We start from the raw sequence: 20,110 nt of genomic DNA, 5'->3' as shown, positions 1-20,110 counted from the left end.
TATAAAGCTAGACATGCTGGGTGGAGGGCCTCTCTCTCTTGGCCTCGTGGCTGGCAACTGGTTGCTTGGCTCTTCATGAGCTTTCAGCATGCTACTAGGGTTCCAAGTCAGCGGAACTGGCAGGATGCATTAGTTAACTTGTATCTCTCTCTCTCTCTTTCCCTGGGTTCTTCCTTTCATTTTTCCCCTTGTAAATAAACCCATTCTAGACCTTTATGTGTGTGTTTGCAGTGCAGATGATTCTTAAGTGCACAGGTGAGGACCCACCGACAGGCAACCCAATTCACGTTGGGTTGCTTTGTAACACATCCACTCTGGTCATGGGTGCTGAGTAGGGCCACTCTCCATAGTTAGTGTCCCTTTACCAAGTTCTCTCCAAGCAGCCCATCCACCCGAGAAAACTCAAGGCTCTAGAATCCTACCCTATGACACTCACTCAGGCATGCTGATCAGCCCTGGGCCCCAAGCACTGCTCCATAGCATTTGCCAATTTCTATAGCATCAGTATCCCCCATCCTTGCCAGTGTGAAGGCCCACACCATGACATGGACATGGGGGCTCACACAACCTCACCTCAAACCATCGGTGCTGCTATCTCTGGATACAGTTATGTGAACTTAGGGAGAAGATCCTCCTTGGGGAGCCTCAGCTACTGTAGCTATAAAATGAGGATAAAGGATAATTCTACTTGGCCTGCAAACCTACTTTTTTGGTCTGAAAATCAAAGGAGACAATATTTGCGAAAGGGATCTATGAGTTGTAAAGTACCTCTTGATAAAAGAAGGGAGGGATATAGGTCCCAGCTTTTATTCCTGAATCTAATCTTCTTTGAACCCTGATCCCAGAAACCCCGAAAGCAGGAAAGCACGCCATCCTCATGTCCCAGGCTGGAGGAGTTGCCTCAACACAGACACTGTGCATGGTGCGTCTTACTCACAGGTCTTATTGAGATGCATGTGGTAAGAACAAGAAGCAAAGGCTGAAATAGTAACACTTGTTCATTTGGGGTGGCCAGGAATGGAGGCAGGTGATGCTGGCACTGGAGGAGGTGAAGACAACCCCACATGGAACTTTCTCATGTAGGGGGCTATCCCCCAGTCTCCAGAGCTTGCAGTGAGAATTCCCAGAGCAGCCTGTGAGCAGAGCCACACTCCGCTGTCAGTGGGCAGATGGGCTTCTCACCCCACGCAACTGGGAGGAAGGTGGGCACAGGTACACCAAGACAGCAGAGACAGGGCACAGAGCTGATGCCTAGTGCAAGGGCTGGGGAAGCGATGAGAAGAGGCAATTTACTTCATACGGCCAGCCAAACTGACACCCCTCAGGAGGTTGGCCACTGCTGATACTGCCCATGAATCCTCTAGCTTACAGGGCAGGCCAGGGTCCCAGGAGCATAAGAGAATGCAAGGGGCTATTAAGAATCTACCCACATCAGCATAAGCAGTGCCAGGAAAGGCATTACATTGATGATTAAGTATAACCCACAATGAAGGCGTAACATGTGAGAACTTGTATCTATCAAGTACCATAGCACTAAAAGGGATAAAAGACAGACTCAACAGTAAAAAATATAACTAAATTGTTTTCTATCTATCACTCGTTAGTGGACAAAAGTGACAATGTGAACTACCTCAATAATTCAATTTAAAAGGCTGATTGAACTAGATGTATTAATTATCCCAGCCTCCCAGTAACACATTTTGTCAAGAAACTATGAAACAATAAAAAAATCTATGCCAATATTCAAGCCACAAATAAAGTGCCAAAAAAAGTGCAAAAGGCATAAATAATATAGGCCACATTCTTTGGAGAGAAAGCAATAAAATTAGATATTAATAATGAAAGAACAAGTATACAAGGTCTACATCTCTCTAACTCCCCAAACAGTTAGAAATTTAAGAAAATGTTCTCTCAAATAACATCAGGTCAAAGAGGAATTTTAAATTGTAATCAGATAATATTTAGAAAATAACGAGAAAGAACATATCAAAACAAATGGCTTAAGGCCCGAATTATAATGGAGAAAAACCTATATCCTTTATTATTTCATTGTTTTATACCATTGTCAAGGGAATAAGGACTAAACATGACTAAGAAGTAAAAAAAAAAAAAAATTAAGCAATAAAATAAACAAAGGAAGACACTAGAAAGGAATATAAATATGGTAACAGAAATTAATGAGTTAGAGGATAAGATCACATTAGTAACACAGACTGATTCTCTTTGTGTGAGGTGGGAAACTATGGGAGAAATCACAGCAATAAAAAAGACAGATCAGCCTATTTTCAGAGTGAGAGAGAACACAAATGCTCAGCGTTAGGAATCAGAAAGATAAATACAGCAAACACAGTACATTTTAAAAAAGATTTATTTATTTATTCATACAGAACTAGGGTAGAGGCCAGAGGTGCAGGGGTGGTGAGAGGCTTCACCAGACACAGAGTGGGGAGCAGAACAGGCAGATCGATGAAGTCCACTGCTGAGGGGAGAGCAGGTAAGACAGGAGAGGTCTGCTGCACCATGTGGGTCTCCTGCAGGGCCGGGGATCGAACTCGCACTGAAGCGGCTGTGACTAGCTTGCAGTGCTGTGTCCTAACTCGTTGCGCCACCGGGGAGGGCTGCAGTACATGTTTTTAAAGCAAGAGCAGTATTATAATTAAATGGTAATAAAATATCGAATTTTCTGTAAGCTTACAATGATCAAAATGGTTTCAAAAGATACTAGAAAAAGCAAAATGAGTAATACTTTGAAAAGTGCCCTCCCGGCAAAGGGCACTGGACCCAGATGGTTTTATGGGCAAATTTGTTCAAACTCTGGACAAAGAAATTCCCAGGCAGAAAAGTGCCGCAGAGTACAGGCACATGTGATGAATCTTCCAGTTTATTATTATTACTTAAAGCCAACATCACCCTGGTTCTAAAATCTATCAATGACAACAAAATACTGGAGCAGTTTGGTTTGACTGTGAGAAGGAACTCTGTAGTTTCTAGCAAGCAGGCCTTAGTTAGCAACCACTCACTACTTTGGTGATGCTGGCTCACTCTAAATCAAGTTTCTTTCCCAGTCCCTTAAGGACAGAGGTTATCCTCTGACCCCTACTTACTCCCTTTACAAAAGTGCACCCCAACACACTGTTTCCAACATCCCCCAGGCCCACAGCCCACCACACATCGGCAGCCAGGACTGTCTAAGGATGGGCCTTTTGTCCCTGATCAGTCCTCTTGTTATCATGTTAGTTCTGGTCTGTCAGCTGCTGGCTAATTACTGCTCATGTCAAAACAATTACTGGGAACGAAAAAATAATTTTCCATTGAACCATTTCTCCCCACTCAGCAATTCTTTGACACCCTGTCTTGCCACATTTCATTTTATCGGTCCCAGGCACATTCAGAAAAGGGATCGGTGGAGATGAGATCAGTGAGGGCCCAAGCGAAGCATCAGTGCTCACCCATGTTAGCATCCTCAGTGCCATGAGTTCCCAGGTTATCCAGGGTCAGAGGCAAAATAAATGAGGCCAGAAGTGGGTGCTTTTGAGGGGCCCCCCTCAGAGGCGGGTGTGTGTGTGTGTGTGTGTGTGCGCACAAAATTAGCCAGGAATCATGTACAATCATAAGAACATAATTCTATTTGGGGATACAAGAAAAGTACGAAATGCCAAATGCAGTGGTTTTTACAAAAAAGGGAACAAAAAGTTCTAAGTAACTTTAGTAACTTCAGATATAAATACAAACACACGCGCGTACATTTCATTCCTCTTTATGGGCAGTTAAAAAGACCAAGAGAGAGCTTGGGAGGTGTGGAAGAAGCGGAGGGGACAGCTGTTTGGATGGAAAGGAGGAGACCAAGGTCTTTGAGGGTGGGGAAAAGGAAATGAATAAGAATGGAAGAGAAAGAGCATTAAAAAAAGCTATAAAGAGAGAGAGATGAGCAAATGAAGGACAGCCAGTGGAGGCTGCCCAGAATTCACATCCGGCTGCCTCTGCTCCAACTCCACTTAAGGAGTTCACTCTGCCAGGGCCTACTTCCAGGTTCCTGTTCCCTAAAGAACCCCAAATGGTGGCCTTACTCTTCCAAATAAGACAATCAAACCCAGCACTCCCTTTTCTTCGTCCTCAGATCTGGTCTCCTCTCTTTTCTATCTCGAATAAACACATAAACATTTTCCCTCCATATTAAAAAAACTGCACTCCTTCCTCCCACCCTCACCCCCCCATATTATTTGACATGGTAGAATGTTAGGCTCTCCCAAGCGTGGGCTAGACACCCAGCCTGCAGGATTTGTTGTGAGTGTTAAGCAGGGAGGACGAAGAGGAGGGCTTTATGATCCAGTTTGGAACAAATGTCTCCATTATTCTGATGAAGAAAAAAAAATCACAGCAGACCTTTTAAAATATGTGGCTGTATGCTGTGACTTGGACAAGACTCCAGTGTGCTGTGTTCCTACACTTAAAACGACAGCACTCAGTGGGGGCAGGAAAGCAGGAATACCAAGGAACCCACTTCGGGAAACACAGTCATGGCTCAAGGAAGGCAAGTTTTGAAGTCAGGTGCAATGAGGTTCCGTCACTGTATTCAGCCTCCCAGCAGCAGCCAACATTTCCCCTAGTCTGTTTAGAGTTTTGCATTTACAGCCTTTGTGTCCACAAGTTTCTGCCAGGCCACCTGGCCCTCACTCTCTCCCCTGGGAGTTCAAGATGTAAACGGCATTTCCCAAAATAGAACTCATAATACATTTATCCACGTGGTTGTGAATGGTTGAAAACCTGCGGCTGTTCTCCAGGCCATCAAGACCCCAGACTGCGAGAATGCTGTTTCTGAAGCATGTGGACATTCCCTACCTGCAGGGTCTCCTCTGAGGGCAGTGGTTCAGCTGGGGATCAAGGAAGCTGCTCTGGGCCTGGTACCTCGCTAATTCTGCAATGTTCGAGGGTCACGCTTTGCTTCTAAGTAGGACAGGCCAGTGCTCAGGGCTTCCAGATCTGGAGAAAGTTTGGGTGTGGGTGGGGCCCTTGGTTCTGGAGTTAATGGGAAACCTGGTTGTTCACTATATCCCCAACTGGCTCAAATCACTCTCTGATCTGTAGTGGAACTTTCCCGCTCCTCTTTCCTCTGAACCCCACCATGGGATGGGGGTAGGGGTGCACAGTCTATGCATCTAAGGATGATGCCCCTTGGATTTTAGCCCCAGAATCTGAACCCAGACTGTCTGATGACTCCAACCCTCCAACCCCAGCCACTCAATAAATGGTAGATTTCCTCTAGTCTTAAGAAAAATACAAATATAATCTCTATACTCAGGCACAGGAACTCAGAAAGGAATTCACTCCCCACACTTAACAAATCAATTTAATGAATGTAGTAACTTATTTAATAAGTTGAATTTATTAATTAAATAAAATTAAGTATAATCAATTCAATTTTAATTATGTTTACATAGAACATAATGTACTATGCAAGATTAGATCCTAGAACAGAAAAAGGACATAAGTGACAAAGTTCATGAAATCTGAATAAAGTCTAGTTAATAGAACTCTACTGTCATCACAATTTTTCAGTAAACCTAAAATTATTCCAAACTTTCAAAGTTAAATTAAAATAAACTCAGGTTCCGAGCATTCTAGACATATGTCAAGTACCCATTAACACCTGTGGCTAGTGGCTGCCCGATTGGATAGAGCAGATGTGGAACTTTCCATAATTCAGAAAGTTCTACTAGACAACAGCTGTCACTCATTCTAGTGGGTGACTCATGAAAGGAACACCAGGAACCTCACTTTTCACTCATTTTATTTTCATCTTGCCTGTTACTATTTGTCTCTCTACAAATCATTACTTTCACACTGCATGTTAAACCCAAAGATGATATTTAATATTTGCCAGTTACTGAGCAGCGCCTCAGGTATTCAGTTTGGGTTTAAACTTGGTTTCCTATTTACATCATCCTCACTCAGAAAACCTGGCATTAACTGTCTCTTATAAAATGACTGAATAAACACAGCTCCCTAACGCAGGTCATCATTAAGGTGGCAATAGAAGGAAAGTTCCCAGCTGAGCATTAATTGCACCAGCACCCATCACTCAAAGGGCAAGTTCCAGTTTGTGGGGGCCACTGGGCATGTTTCCAGATCCATCTTCCAGACTGACTGTGATTCTGTGCACAGGGAAGAAAGAAAAGCCTCGTCTATGCCCCTCCACCCCCAGATATTCTCCAGAAGCTCATGGAGCTACAACTCAAAAGTGAAAGTGAGTTACAGGGCCTCTCCACCTGCCTGTCCCCATGGAGAGGAGGTGGCCCAACTAGGGCTGGCTGGGTTAACCTTTGGTTCCTTCCCACAGACTGCCTGAGCTGTTTTTCCATGTTATTCTTCAGGGGTGGCCTCATGGAAGCTTGTGGTCAGTAAAAATGCTTGAGTTTTCCACACTGTCCTTAGCATTTTACCCCCTTCCTACTAACTACCCCACCCCCATCACCGCTAATCAAGAGCAGTCTTGACAGAGCAGCACACTGCCTGGCTGCTTCAGGGAGGAAGCTTCTCAAGACAAGACAAGTCCACCACATGTCACCCTTACCCCACCCAACCACTACACTCAGAGCAGAATCCCAGCACCTTCTCCCCCTCAGACTTGGCCAGCCAGCAGGTCCCACTCCTGCCCACTCTCTTCTCCTAAACTCCTCCCACATCTCCTGCCATGCTCCCATTTGTTCCCCACCTTCCAGCCATGCTGGTCTACTTCCTATTCTCAAACAGGCAGGGTCACTCTGTCCCAGGGCCTATGCGCTAGATGTTCCGTGGTGTAGAACTTCACCACTACCCCCCCACACACACACATCCTCATCCCATTCTCATTAAAGCTTGACCTATACGTCACTTTCTCACTGAGGCGGTGTCCCTAAATCCCAGGTCACACTCCATGTCTCATGGGCTGACTTTAATCCCTTACATGAGAACACATAAAGAACGGTTGACATATTTAGTGTCTATAGTGCTGTATGGCTCCTGCTCTCAGAATCTGTATTCCAGTGGCTTATCTATACCCCCAGTACTGAGAACAGCAATCTGGGGGATTTTTTTGAATGACAGGTATTTTGGCAGGAGCATAGATAGCACAAAAGGGACTGGGACTAGAGCCCTGAGTGATCGCCAGGTGAGGCAGCAATGATCCCCAGAGGGTGGGAACAGAGATGGTCAAATTTCAAAGCAAACCCATGTCCTCCTGGAGTCTGTTTCTCTTTGCAGGATAAAACTTAATCTCCTGAAAGCTGCTTGTAAAACCGAATGAGAGAATGGCTGTAAAATACCTAGTGCTCCCCTGCAGAAAGAAATGCTAATGTAGCTATTATTCTATTCTTTAGCTATAAGGCGTAGTTCAAAACTAGAAAAGATGTCACAATATGACAGATCCCTGCTATAGGTTCTCTTCCCTTCCATCCCACAGGGTGCCTGGAGAGTTGACAAATTGTCTGGCCCTACACACCACGGAGGGGGAGACAGGACCTTGGCAGGCTGCCCCTGCAGGCATCAATTCATGAATGGAGAAAGTGAGATCTGGTAAGGAGAGGCGCTGGGCCTGGGCCCCAACTGAACAAGTTGAAATTTCACAAATCAAAGATGCCATTGGCTGTTAAAGGCACCTTGTTTGAAATATCTCTAGGAAAGAAGAAAAGATGCTTCCTATTACACCAGGATACACCACTGGTGGTGTCTGACTTCTAAGATAATAATAGGCGGAGAGTGTACAGAATAAAAGGTGGGTCTTAGAATCGTGACTTTGGTTCTGCATATTTGCTGCTGCTTCTCCTTTCAGGGGACCACCGTCTCTTGTGGAATCACCCCTGAGCAGTGTTCCCACTCGCCAGAACAGCATCTCTCAAGACTGGCCCTGCTGACATCCAGGGCTGGACACTTTGTGTGGGGACTGTGAGCAGCGTCTCTGGCCTCCCCACCATGGTGACAGCCAGCACACCTCCAGGCGTGGCCAGATTTTGCAGTGGCAAAATCGCCCCAGAGCTGAGCACCCACAGCCCTGGAGCAGAAGGCGTGCTGCAGAAAGCCAGGGGCAGGAACGCTGAGTCAGCCGGGTGCCTCCTCCAAGCCTGGCTGGGGTAGTGCTCTCCACAGGGGAGTGGGTAGGCAGGCTTCCCACTCTATTTGACTACAGAGTCCCCTTTTGGCATTCTGGCTTTGTTTGGGAAACATGGCCATAGGCCCAAGGGGTGGGGACGGGGAATCATTATCCAGGTTCTCAGACTCAGGCCTTGCTCACCTGGCTGTTCTCATCACTGGGTCTGACCTTCTCCCCTCACCTCCCTGCCATACTGGGCCCCTTTCAGAACCCCAACACCCCACTCACTGCTGGGCCAGCAGGACTCTCGTGCTTGCTGCGAGAAGGCAGAAATTGATCACACCTGGTCTCTAGCAGGGGGCGGCCTGAGATAGCAACTCCCAGCTCTCGTTCTAGGGAATGTCCTTACAAACAGCAGAGGGGACAGGGTGCCCATGGGGACGAGCAGCGAGAGCCGGCTTTGGACATGTGACCACCGCAGTCCCTGACCAGCTGCGCCACATTGCAGGTGGTGGCAGTTCTCCCTGACATCTCCCCAACCCTGCCCCACCCAGTGGGCCCATCCTGCTCTGTAGCGGGAAATCGCAGCTCAATTTCTGCCCGGTGTCTGCCTGGCCTGGAGCTATTCAGGAGGGAGGGCCACACCTCACAGAATTGATGACGGCATTTCTATGGTTAAGAAAACACAACACAACGGAGCCTGGAATTGCCTATTTCGCACACTAGGAGGAAGCTGGAAGGGCCTGGCTGACAAGATGCTCACTATCTCCCTGAAAATCCAAAGTTCATGCCCACTCACTGCCCTCCCCTCAAGGAGGCCCCCTTTTTTGAAGTTCTTTTTTTTTTTTTTTCTGATGTAAGTTAAACATATTTGCTTCTCTTTATTTATTATATCTGTATATGTATGCAGACATGTACATATATATAAATTAAAAATTGTAAAAGCTCTCTAAGAAGTCTTAGTAGGAGAGTAAAGACTTGCTGTAGTAAATTTCTACCCCCCTGTCCCCTCCCCCACATCTCAGCTGGTTCTCCAGAGGTTCAGTTCTCAGCCATTTTGGTTTTGAGTTCTGCTGGCAATCTTCAGATCCCTAAATAATGCTCTTTGATCATACTTCCATTTCTTAGTGCAGCAATGGGAGAGAATAGCTAAAGACTTCCTGGGAAGGAGGGTGGGGTCTGGGCCACTCCCACTGCATCTGCTCTGCCTTCCCTGGATCCAGGATTTTTTTAAAAAATGAGGTATCAGTTGGACATTCTTGTTAATATTTTGGCAGTATAAGGATTTCTCCCCTCAGTGTGGCCACCACAGCTCTCCCACCTCCAAGGCACCCATAGGCCATTGTGCCCACCCTTACCCTCTCCCGTGGATGCCTCAGTTCTATGGTCAGTTTTCAAGGATTGGTTGTTTTAATTATTTTATTTATTTTTGTGTAGAGGAGCTGGGGTATAGATCAGAGCTGGGGTATGTGGTGAGGGGATCCACCAGCGACAGAGTGGGGAGCAGAACAGGCAGATCAATGAAATACACTGCTGAGGGGAGCAGTGGGTGGGACAGGAGACCCATGAGGGTCAGCTCCCTGGCCAGGGATCGAACTGAGGCCATAGCGGTGATAGTGCTGAGACTTAACCCCCTGACACCAGCAAGGCCCTACTTAGGCAGTCTTAAGAGTCCTGTTATTATCACTTCTTCTTTAGGTTACCTGCAATGCTTTAAGTCAATGGTGGTTCCTGCTGGGAAGCTCTCCCCTCTCTACATGTGCTGAGGATGACACTGCAGCTTGAGCCCCTCCGGCCCCTAGTTCACGCTGAAATTCCAGCTACAATTAGAACCACCATGTCCCCAGGTTGACGCCTATAGTCAAAAAGCCAGCAACAGGTTTTAGCACCGCAAGATGGTGGAGATATTCACGAATCCATTGACCACTAAGCTGTTGGGACCTGAGGAATTCCACAAACCAAACAGAGAGACAAGGTTTCCACTCTCGGGAAGCTTACAGTCAAGCTTGACAATTGTCTGATTGCTCTGCAATAGACACGACTGGGATCCAGAGTGAAGGGAGAGGGCACTAAATTGAGTTTTTAGGGGAAGGCTTCTCAGAGGAAGTGACATTTCAAGCAAAGTTTAAACAACAAGTCAGAAGCTATGTTCCCCACTGATCTGTCCTGCAACTAGCTAGGATCTAAGAACCAGATTCACCTACTAGATTAGCTCCACTTGATTACCTTTGCAGATGGAGAGCTCACACCCACACACGGAATCCCATTTCTTTTCCAGAATGTTCTATTTGTATGTTGTCCTATAAAAAAAATCTGCCTCCTTTAACTTCTGCTCCTGGGTAACTCTGTGATGTGTGTAGAGAAATTCTGCTCCTGTTTCAGTAATCCTGAGTCACCCTCCTTTTCTTAAGCACCTGAGGCAGAGTGAGGGCATGTCACCAGGGCTACTGCTGGCACTGTCAAGGAGACACTGGCCTGTAGGCAACAGGCCTATGGGGCCTCCGAGGCCTCTAGACCCCTCCCTGGATTTGGCTCACAAGCTCCCCAGCCAGAGTCTAGGCCTTCCCAGCAAAGGAGGTTGGGTCCCTCCCTCCATCCCAGCTGCCCCAAGTAGAGAGGAGACATGGTACCTGTCGGAGGCAGAGAGCTCCTGTGAGGGCCAGGGCTGGCTGGAATCCCAGGAGTACTGCTGGGACGTTCCCAGGTGGTCTCTGGTCAAAGAAAAGAAGACACAATTAATGTGAGAATTTCATAGGGGTGAACCTCAGAGTGTGAGAGGGCTGGAAAAATAGAGACTCAGTGCATGGTGTCTTGTGTTTTTCAAGTACTTCTGAAGTATGAAAAACGTGATGATTTATTTAACTGCATAAACACACTTGGGATAACTTCTTAATGTTTTCATAAACTTACTTTTGCAAATCTAAAATCTGTGAATTCCATGTGTTCTTTAGAGTCTATTTATTATTCCACTGAATATTGCTACAGATTTTTCATTTTCTATCACAAATGCGTAAGTGGTGAAAACTTACCAATTTGGGGATGATTGGTATTATAAACCAAGTTGTCAGTAGGTTAAATTACATTAAAATGGTGTCAGGTTCAACATTTAAAATGAGCTGAAGATTTCCGTACATGTAAAACACATTTTTCTAATATAAATCAAGTGTGTTTATGTAATAGAAATTTCTGTAAATTGTATTTTTTATTGTAGAATATATCACTGTATATTAAAAGATGGAAACCTCATAAGTTTAGTTACTAGACGTAGAATAAATATCTAAGAAGGTTTAAAAAAGAGAGACTTGGGGCTCTCCCTGGTGGCGCAGCAGCTTAAAGCACCTCATTATGAAGCCACTGCAGCACGAGTTCTGTCCCCGCCAGGGAGCTGACCCACATGGCACGGGAGACCTCTCCTGACCGGCCCACTGCATCCCTCAGCAGTGTACTTTGTCCATCTGCCTGTTCTGCACCCCTCTGTTTCTGGTGTCTGGTGAATCCTTTCACCCACCACACCTCTGGCCTGTACCCCAGTTCTGTAAGCATAAATAAATAAATCTTAAAAAAATAAATCTTAAAAAAAGAGAGAGAGACTTGGCCAGTCACTCCCCTCCCTACTTCTGGAAGCAGGAGCCTACTTTCTGCTTCCCTATCCATCTCCCTAAACACCTTCCACCACAGAGAGCTTCTCCACCTCCACGAAGAGCCTTTTGGGCTGTGATCCTCTGAAACATCCCTCTGAGCCTCTCTCTTATACCCCTGAGGCTGCCAACACATGTGCCTCATTTTGTCTCACTCTGTCCAGTTGTCAACTGGACATCTCTCTCCACACGTCCACTGTCGCTACAAAGCACAGGAGTCCAAAGCACCAGGGACTGTCCAGAGACAAAGGTCCTCTGTCCGTGGGGGTGATATTCCAAGTCCAGGTTCTACAGTGCTACCTCTTGTTCAAACCCCTACTGCTATTCTGGTTGCTGTTCCCTCCTCCAGCCACACGGCCCCGCCAGAAATAAAGCTAATACTGCAGCTACATCATTGTCTCCTCCACTCTGGTTTATCCACTTCGCCACTGTGTGCAGGCACTGCTCCAAAAATCACCCAGTGGTAAAGGTCATACATTCTCTCTACACTCAGTCTGATGATGTAGAAAAACACAGAGAATAAAGTCCAGCGTGTAGTCCCACATAAAGAGGCCATCACTAGTAACATTGTGGTATCTGTATGTCGATGTTTTCCATTTTATCTTCAAAACAGAACATCCTACTGCATATTCTTTTCATATAGCAACTTTTCTAAGTATCCTCCCCAAATCATTTATGGGGCTAGACAGTATAGTGGTTGGGATCTGTGAATGGCGAGTCTAGAGTCGGATGACCGCGTTTGAACTCCAGCTCTGCCTCTACCACCCTGAGGACCTTGGTCATGCTGATTGTCCCCTAGACAGCAGGGTTTCAATAATGGCATCTACCCGGGGCAGTCACTGCCCTAATGCCAAATCCCCAGCTAGGAGCTTTCCACACAAAGTGACTTTTAAAGTTAGTCCAATATGTGGATATTGTATTACTTCATCAAAAATTATATTACGAAAAATTCAGTTTCTCAAATATTAAAAACAGAAATGATGACAACGGTTTCAACAATTTCCTGCAATGAGGATTCAGAAGAATTGGGTTATTCCCTCAGCTCTGTTACGCAAGTCAGACTATCTGCCTTCAAACAATTCTTCATCTAACAGCAAAGGACTCAGAGTCTTTTGAGAGCCAAATCTGTGGCTGGCTCACCCTTTGCAACACAGCCCCCTGCTTGGCCATGTCTGGACACAAGGACAGACAAAGGATGGTCGCTGTGGTAGGTGTGGGCCTGAAGAGTGCTTCCCATCCCCCACTCCCTTCTCCTGAAACTCCGAAAGGTCCCAAGAGAACCCACCTCTTTGCACATCTGCCTGTACCCTTTGGTGGTAAACGCTACCCACCTCATTTCAAAAGAAGGCCCAGCAGCTTGGAGCTTACTGGGTACTAGGAGCAAGACTTCTGAGATGACAGCTATATTTGGAAGACTGTGGCCCACAGCCACTGTGGCTGGGGGTCATCGGGCTCTCTGGACCCAGAGGAAGCCCACAGCTCTTTCTTAAAACTGAAGAGTATATGCCTGTGATGACACAGAATTCTTCCCAGGAAAGATGTGTGCTGAGGTGTACAAAGCAAAGGCCAGGCCATGGCTCCTGGTGGCAAATGGAACAACAGCAGAGGATGTGGGGTGACGCATTTGGTCATGTCCCATTGTGACATTGAGAGCCACTGAGTCTGTGTGACACTGGACCCCTCGATGATTTAATACAAAGGAAGAGGGATAAAAACAACCCCTTAAAGTGAGGACTCTTTAGTTGTTTTATCTCCTGTGCCAATTTCTGTTCTGCCTCATTCTCCTGGTCACTGACCCGAGCCTGTCCCGCCCCATGGGCTATGCTGCCTACAGGACACCAGAGGCAAGGAGGATACAAAGCAGAGCCTAAGTTCTAACACTTGATATCTGGGGAAGGCACAGCCTTGAGCTCTCTAGGGAGGGGAACCGCAGGCAGCTGAATACATGGGAATGTGCAGAGAACAAAGAGCTGGGTGCTGCTGCTCATGTGGGGCTCTTTACCTCCCCACTGGGAATCCTAGTTGCTGATTAGAAAGTGGCATTAAGTAGAGGGGTCCGGAGGAGGCTCTGATGTCACAGTGAGAAGCTGGTCTACTGTCAGACTCCTGCTGTCCAATCACTGGCTTGTACTTACTGGCCTCGATCAATCAGGCCCCCCCTCTCTCCAGACATACTGTGTCTCTACCAACCTCCACTGGGGCCCCCTCAGGGACTATGCAGCTGAGGAGGATTTTTTTTTTTAATCTCTTAAGTTTTTTTTTATTTTATAACAGTTTATTTTACATTTTTACATTTTTTTTCCATCTCAATTGTAGTCCCCGCGGGTTTCCCATCACCATGTCACCCGTGTGCCATCACCATAATCTCATGCACTTCCCTCCCCACCCCCTCGTTTTTGATCCCATTCCCCACTCCACCCCCGCAAAATGTCTCTGGTATATGGCTGTTCATTATTCTTGTTATTTTCTCGCCTGGTCCATTATACTCCTGCTATGAGTGAAACTATCCAGTATTTTTCTTTCTCTTTCTGGCTTATCTCACTAAGCATGATCTTTTCCAGCTCCATCCAAGTTGCCGCAAAAGACATGTGTTTCTCTTTTTTGGTTGCTGAGTAATATTTCATTGTATATGTACCATATCTTTTTTTTTTTTTTTTTAAGATTCATTTATTTATTCATACAGAACTGGGGTACAGGCCAGAGGCTCAGGGGCGGTGAGAGGCTTCACCAGAGACAGAGTGGGGAGCAGAACAGGCAGATCGACGAAGCACACTGCTGAGGGGAACAGCGGGCGGGTCAGGAGAGGTCTGGCTCGCCATGTGGTCTCCTCCGGGGCAGGCAGCAGGCGGGAATCGAACTCATGCGGAAGTGGCCTCAGACTCTCAGTGCTGTGCTCTAACCCGCTGCGCCACCAGGGAGGACCATGTACCATATCTTTTTAATCCAGTCATCCACTTTTGGGTATTTGGGCTGCTTCCATGTTTTTCCAATTGTAAATAAAGCAGCAATTGCCTGGAGGATTTTTAACCCATCTCATCACCCCAAACACAAAGCCACCGGCAGCCTGGGGCAGCGATGGAGTCAGGCCAGACCAGGCCAGCGTCTGAGGGAGCCAGTGAGGCACTGGCTGAGGGACTGAGTACCTCATCAGTGGCAATTAAAACCACCCCAATGACCATAACACCATTAGGGAGGAAGCTACATCCAGGTCTTTTCCAATAAAAGATGTGCTAATTCATTCACAGCACATGAGACTCTTTGGTGAAACCAAGACCAGCTGACTGGGTCCAGATTATCCTGGATTGATGGCCTTTTGCATTCTCGGGGTTCCATTGCTGGGGTTCAAGGTCAGTCCAGGTAATCACTCAGCAGACTCCATGGGCTCTTGGGAACACAGCAAAGTCAGGGTGGAAGCAGTGAGCTGAGCTTTCCGAGAGCCTCTGCCCACCTGTTCACATGGAATGCTCTTCCAGCGCCCACTCGAACCTGATGCAGCCCTCATCTGCTGAAGCCAGGGGAGTGAGACACACACAAATTGACTACAGATCAAATTGGCCCAGGGGAAGTTACTTTTCTAACCATCAATGCTACAAGCCAGAAATTTTAATTTCCCCCACCGGAGGATTACAGTGGCCTGATCCAGAATCTCTGTTGGGCTGGCCTCATATGCAAGCTGAGACCAGCCACGGAAGCCAGCGGAGTACCTGGGGTCCTCTTCATTTCGCCCTTGGAAAACTCAGCAGTATAGACTCTGGTGCTCTGCACTCACATTTCCTAGTTCCCTGGCTTAGTAGTCACCTTCCAGTTAGTTTCCGACTACAGAACATTCCCAACTTCTTAAATTAAATGAAATCTGATCTCCAACCACGGACTCTCCACGGGAAAGAACCACAACCCTCAACATCCGTTTATGCTCAGTCCTCTCCAAGCCCGTCCATAGTGGGTGTCTCCTTTCAAGGTCTCAGAATTTCTAGAAGGGGGTGGCAGGGTTTCCATCTTTTAATGGCAGAAACTGAGACCTCAGTGAGAAGCAGCAGAGCTGGGACCCCATCTGAGATCAAAGACCATCTCAGGCCACTCACTGACATATCTGAGCTCTGTGCGCTCGGTGAAACCATGCTACACACCAAATCCACACATACTCTCAGGTTGAGAACCATCCATAGCACTGGATGTAATAATAACATCCATGTACTAGATAGGATGACAAATATCTAGCCTGATAAATTACAGTTAAGAAGACTGTAGGGAGGGTTGAGAAGGAATCCTTATAAGGATCAGGATGATCCAGGAGCTAAGCATAGGTATCCAGCAAAGCCCTGGTCTTCCTTTCCAGATGTGTTTCTCAAAAGGATCACTGGGACTGCTCGCTAAGAATGCAGATTCCCAGGCCCTGCACCTGAAGATTCTGGTTTAGCAGATTTTGGCTAGGACCCAGAAGTCAGCATTTTAACAAGCCATCTCGGGAAAACTGGTAGGGTTCACAGGTGAGCCTCTCTCTTTGAGACACCCTGCCTGTGTCCTGGGAAGTGGCTGGGAGGTACCTAGATGAGGGATCCCGGGGGCCTGTCACACACATGATTGGGCCAGGTAATTAGCAAGATGCATGGCAGCAATGTAGGGCAGTTTAAGGAAACTACCAAATGCCCATTATTCCCATCTAAAAATACCAGGTTCACACATCTGTCCCCAGAGAGCCACTGCTTTGACATGAGGCTTTGTCATCTATTTTTAAGTTCCTGGGAGGGAGCCTTACAAAGCGGAGTAAATTGTCACAAACCCTTTAGCAAGACTAACTCCTTACTGTCTTTCTAGCATGGGGGAGGGGGAATGGGGACAGAGGAGAAAGCACTGTAGAGAAGGAAGCTGAGAGGGGAAAGGTTTGTATGAGGGAGCACAGGGGAGAGGAAGCAGGGGCTCCCAGAGGCCTGGTCCCTTCTCCTAGTCTTACCGTAAGTCCCTGAAGCAGAGTCCTGATATAAGACAAGAGAGTTTACGTTTTAACAATCCTGATCCGAGCTGCCTGGCATGGGCAGACCTGTTAGCAAACAAAAGGCAGGTCAGGCCAGTGGAATATGTCCACCTGATTCAGGTGGGGGGATTCCAGGTGACTTCCGGTCCAGGGAGCATTCAGAAGGCATCCAGCCTTTCCGAGGACTAACTATTCATAGGTACCAGGCCTGGAGAAGGGCCCAGAGCTCAGGGCACTGCTCCTGCCCTCAGGGGGCTTAGAGCCCACTGGGAGGGGAGGGAGAGGCTCTTCTTGCCAGCCGTAACAAATTCACCACCCTAGGTACTCTCAGGGCAGGGACTGTGTTAGATAAAAGCACCCCAGTCTCCCGGTCATGACTATAGAAAGCGCTCAGTTAAGTGTTTTATGAATGAATGAAGACTCGGCTCAAAACAAAGTGGCAGAGCTAAGTTCAGTTACATGGCTGACAGCAGATTTAAAAAATAAATGTGTACACTATAAATGTGTATGTGTTGATAAAAGACTGATAAACAGATGGACAGAAAGACTAAGAAGGTCCGGGGCGAGTAAAGAGAGCACCAATTCCCACCCCAGAGTATAAATTACAAGTCAAGCAAGCAGCCTGGTCTAAAAAGGACAAAGGACATATTCAGGCGGGTCACAGAAAAACAACTACAAGTGCCCAACAAAGAAGAATAGATGCTCATTCTTCTTCAAAATTGGAGAAATACAAGCTAAAATGAAACAAGATACTATTCCCCCCTTCTGGATCTATAACAACTTTTGAGAGGGATAATCCCTAGCTGGCAAGAATCTGGAAGAACAGGTTGGAAATGTCTTTACAAGGCATTCCACATGCACTTAACCTTTGACCTAATGGCAACTCTAGCTGTGCAATGATGTCATTATAAAGATATGTCTTGGAGTATTTTTTTGTTAGAAGGAAAGAACACTGAGAAATGCTGTCAATGACCAACAGGGGACTGTCCTGCTATGTGAAAAGGGTGACTTTCTGTACAGCTGTCCCAGGGAAGAGGCAGGTCTGGGATGTGGGTGTTAAGAGCTTCTCCTCAAAGCACACTGCTAAGTGAGGAGAGTGCACAATTCTCTCACACACTTATACACATGCATATGCACATGCACAGAGTTGCAGAAAGAATGCACAAGAATCATTTGATGCTGGTTAATTCTTGACAATGAAGCCAGAGTAAAAAGACTAGTTTTACAACATGCTCCATTTTAATGTTGTGCCACATACATAAGAATTTCCCATAAAATGAAGACAAAACTGTATGATGCTAGTGAAAAAAAAAAAGCCTAGAGACACCAAAAGAAAAAAAATTAAAAAGGAAAAGAAAATGAAAGCTAAGAAACAGACTTAAGTAAATGGTTTAATCACAGAATAGAGCTTCTTTTCAGGGGAACAGCAAAAGACTGAAAGTCCATAATGTTGTTAGAAAGACAGGCAAATGACTTGAAAAATCTATTAAGATAGATTCATTTGTCATCCATTTTATATGAATTTAAATCAGGATTAAAAACTTTAAGAGAGACTAAGACAGCCTATGAGAATGCTAGAAAAAATGACCCTTTTCTGCTGGTGAAAATCTTTTTAAGTGTGATCTCAAGGTAGACATTATGAAAATGAAAAATTGGCTAAACTCTCCATGAAAATAGGGTTTGGAAAATTTAATCAAAACTATAGAACATCATAAAGATATCACAAGTGCTCACTACACGTGATCGAGACCCTTCTTAAAAAAAAACCCACTCTCTTGGGCCCTCCCTAGGGGCACAGTGGGTTGTAGCACAGCACTAAGAAGCTTAAGCCACTTCAGCCGCATGAGCTCGATTCCTGCCTGCCCTGGATGTGACCCACCTGGCGCGGCAGACCTCTCCTGACCCGCCTGCTGCTCCCCTCAGCAGTGTACTTCATCAGTCTGCCTGTTCTGCTCCCCACTCTGTCTCTGGTGAATCCTCTCCCCACCCCTGCAACTCTGGCCTGTACCACAGTGCTGTATGCATAAATAAATAAATCTTAAAAAAAAAAAAAAACCCACTCTCCAGAGATCTCCCAGCGCAGACTCACATGGCAGGGGCAAGCCCACTCAGCCTCTGCTCCGGGCACCAGCGAGCATCTGGCATCGTGAAGAACAGGACTTGGGGGAGTATTCCACCAGCAGCAAGTGTTTACTGCTAAGTGACTGTGAAAGAGAAATCCCTGTGAAGAAAACCCAGGGGAAAAGTGGGCCTAAGACATGAGACAGGAAGACTATGCAGCCCCTGATTGCAAGGCCTGCATGAGATGTCCCCCGAACCTAATCCATGTCAATTTTTCGTAAGTCAAAGTGGTTTTTTATTCCTACAACCAGACAGTCCTCTCCCAGGGACAGCCGCCAAATTGCATTGCCTCGTAAACGGCAAACGCTGGCTCTGAGGCCATTAAACTGGCATGTGGAATATTCTGCTATGATCATGCTGAGTTGTGGCTTTTTGTCATGCCCCACGTAGGACTCCCATCATCAAGCCACGGAAAAACTCACATTGCTCAATTGTTCAGAAGTTTCTCTTCCTACGAAGTGGTATTTTCCACTCCTATATTACCTTTTTGTTTTCTTTTGGAGCTCTTTCTGGACTCCACTGGCTTTGCATTGCTAATCCATATTTAGAAGACTTTCCAGTAAAAGGTGCGACTTTACATTTATAAATAATGCTTGAAATCACTCCGAGTGTTGCTTTTCACAAGGCGGAAGAAACTGCCAGAAAGAGCTACGGTTATTTTGGGAAATAGAAATAAGCAATGATCTCTCTGAAGTGCAGTCACAAAGGCACTTCCAGGCCTGTGTCTCCCCACCCCCCCATCCCCCCAGGAAGGCATCCGGCCCCAGAGAGGAGGCCCCTGCAGCTCCCAGGCACTCAGAAGCCATCCTTGTTGGGAATCAACACAGCAAAGTGTGTATAGAAATTCTGGGCAAATTCAGCTATTCTCAAACATCAAAAAAAGGGCATTCAGAATAGAGAAAAAGCATGCAAAGGTGGACAGGAAATTGGTAGCACTTTAGAGAAGAATGAAATAAAACTCCTTAGGAAATTTCATGAGCAGTTCAAAAAAGTCACTTTGCAAAGAGGCCTGGGAGCTCCATCCAGCCAGGGAAACTGTCGATGCTCCTACCTGGGGTGGCTTAGGGCTGAGCCTCTACACCAAACCTCTCAAATGTTTCTACAAATCAGCACTACCCAAAAGGGTACACCCCAGGCCGCAGAGTCTCACCCAGAGTTTCTGATTCAGGAAGTCTAGGACGGGACCTGAGAAAATGCCTTTCTAAGTAGCTCCCAGGGGAAGGTGACGGTGTCAGTCCAGGCACCCCACTTTGGCAACCAGAGGCCTAGCGGAAGACAAGGAAGGGTACAGTTCGTTCTCCCTGCAAGTGTTCC

The 20,110-nt window shown here is 46.4% G+C and overlaps 1 protein-coding gene across 3 annotated transcripts in view; it reads right to left on the bottom strand.

Moving 5' to 3' along the window:
- The window catches only part of GAS7 (growth arrest-specific 7), a 213,619-nt gene that overhangs the window by 50,367 nt on the left and 143,142 nt on the right, over positions 1–20,110 (bottom strand). For all 3 annotated transcript variants that reach the window (XM_004684591.2, XM_004684592.2, XM_012726292.1), the window contains exon 3: positions 10,696–10,776. In XM_004684591.2, the coding sequence (XP_004684648.1) occupies positions 10,696–10,776 (81 nt within the window). The remainder of the gene's footprint in view (positions 1–10,695; positions 10,777–20,110) is intronic.

This window comes from Condylura cristata, unplaced genomic scaffold, assembly GCF_000260355.1.
Source record: "Condylura cristata isolate star-nosed mole 26May11 unplaced genomic scaffold, ConCri1.0 scaffold00017, whole genome shotgun sequence".
NCBI lineage: Eukaryota > Metazoa > Chordata > Mammalia > Eulipotyphla > Talpidae > Condylura > Condylura cristata.
Note: the sequence above shows the minus strand (reverse complement) of the source record. Positions and strands in the feature narration are given on the sequence as shown.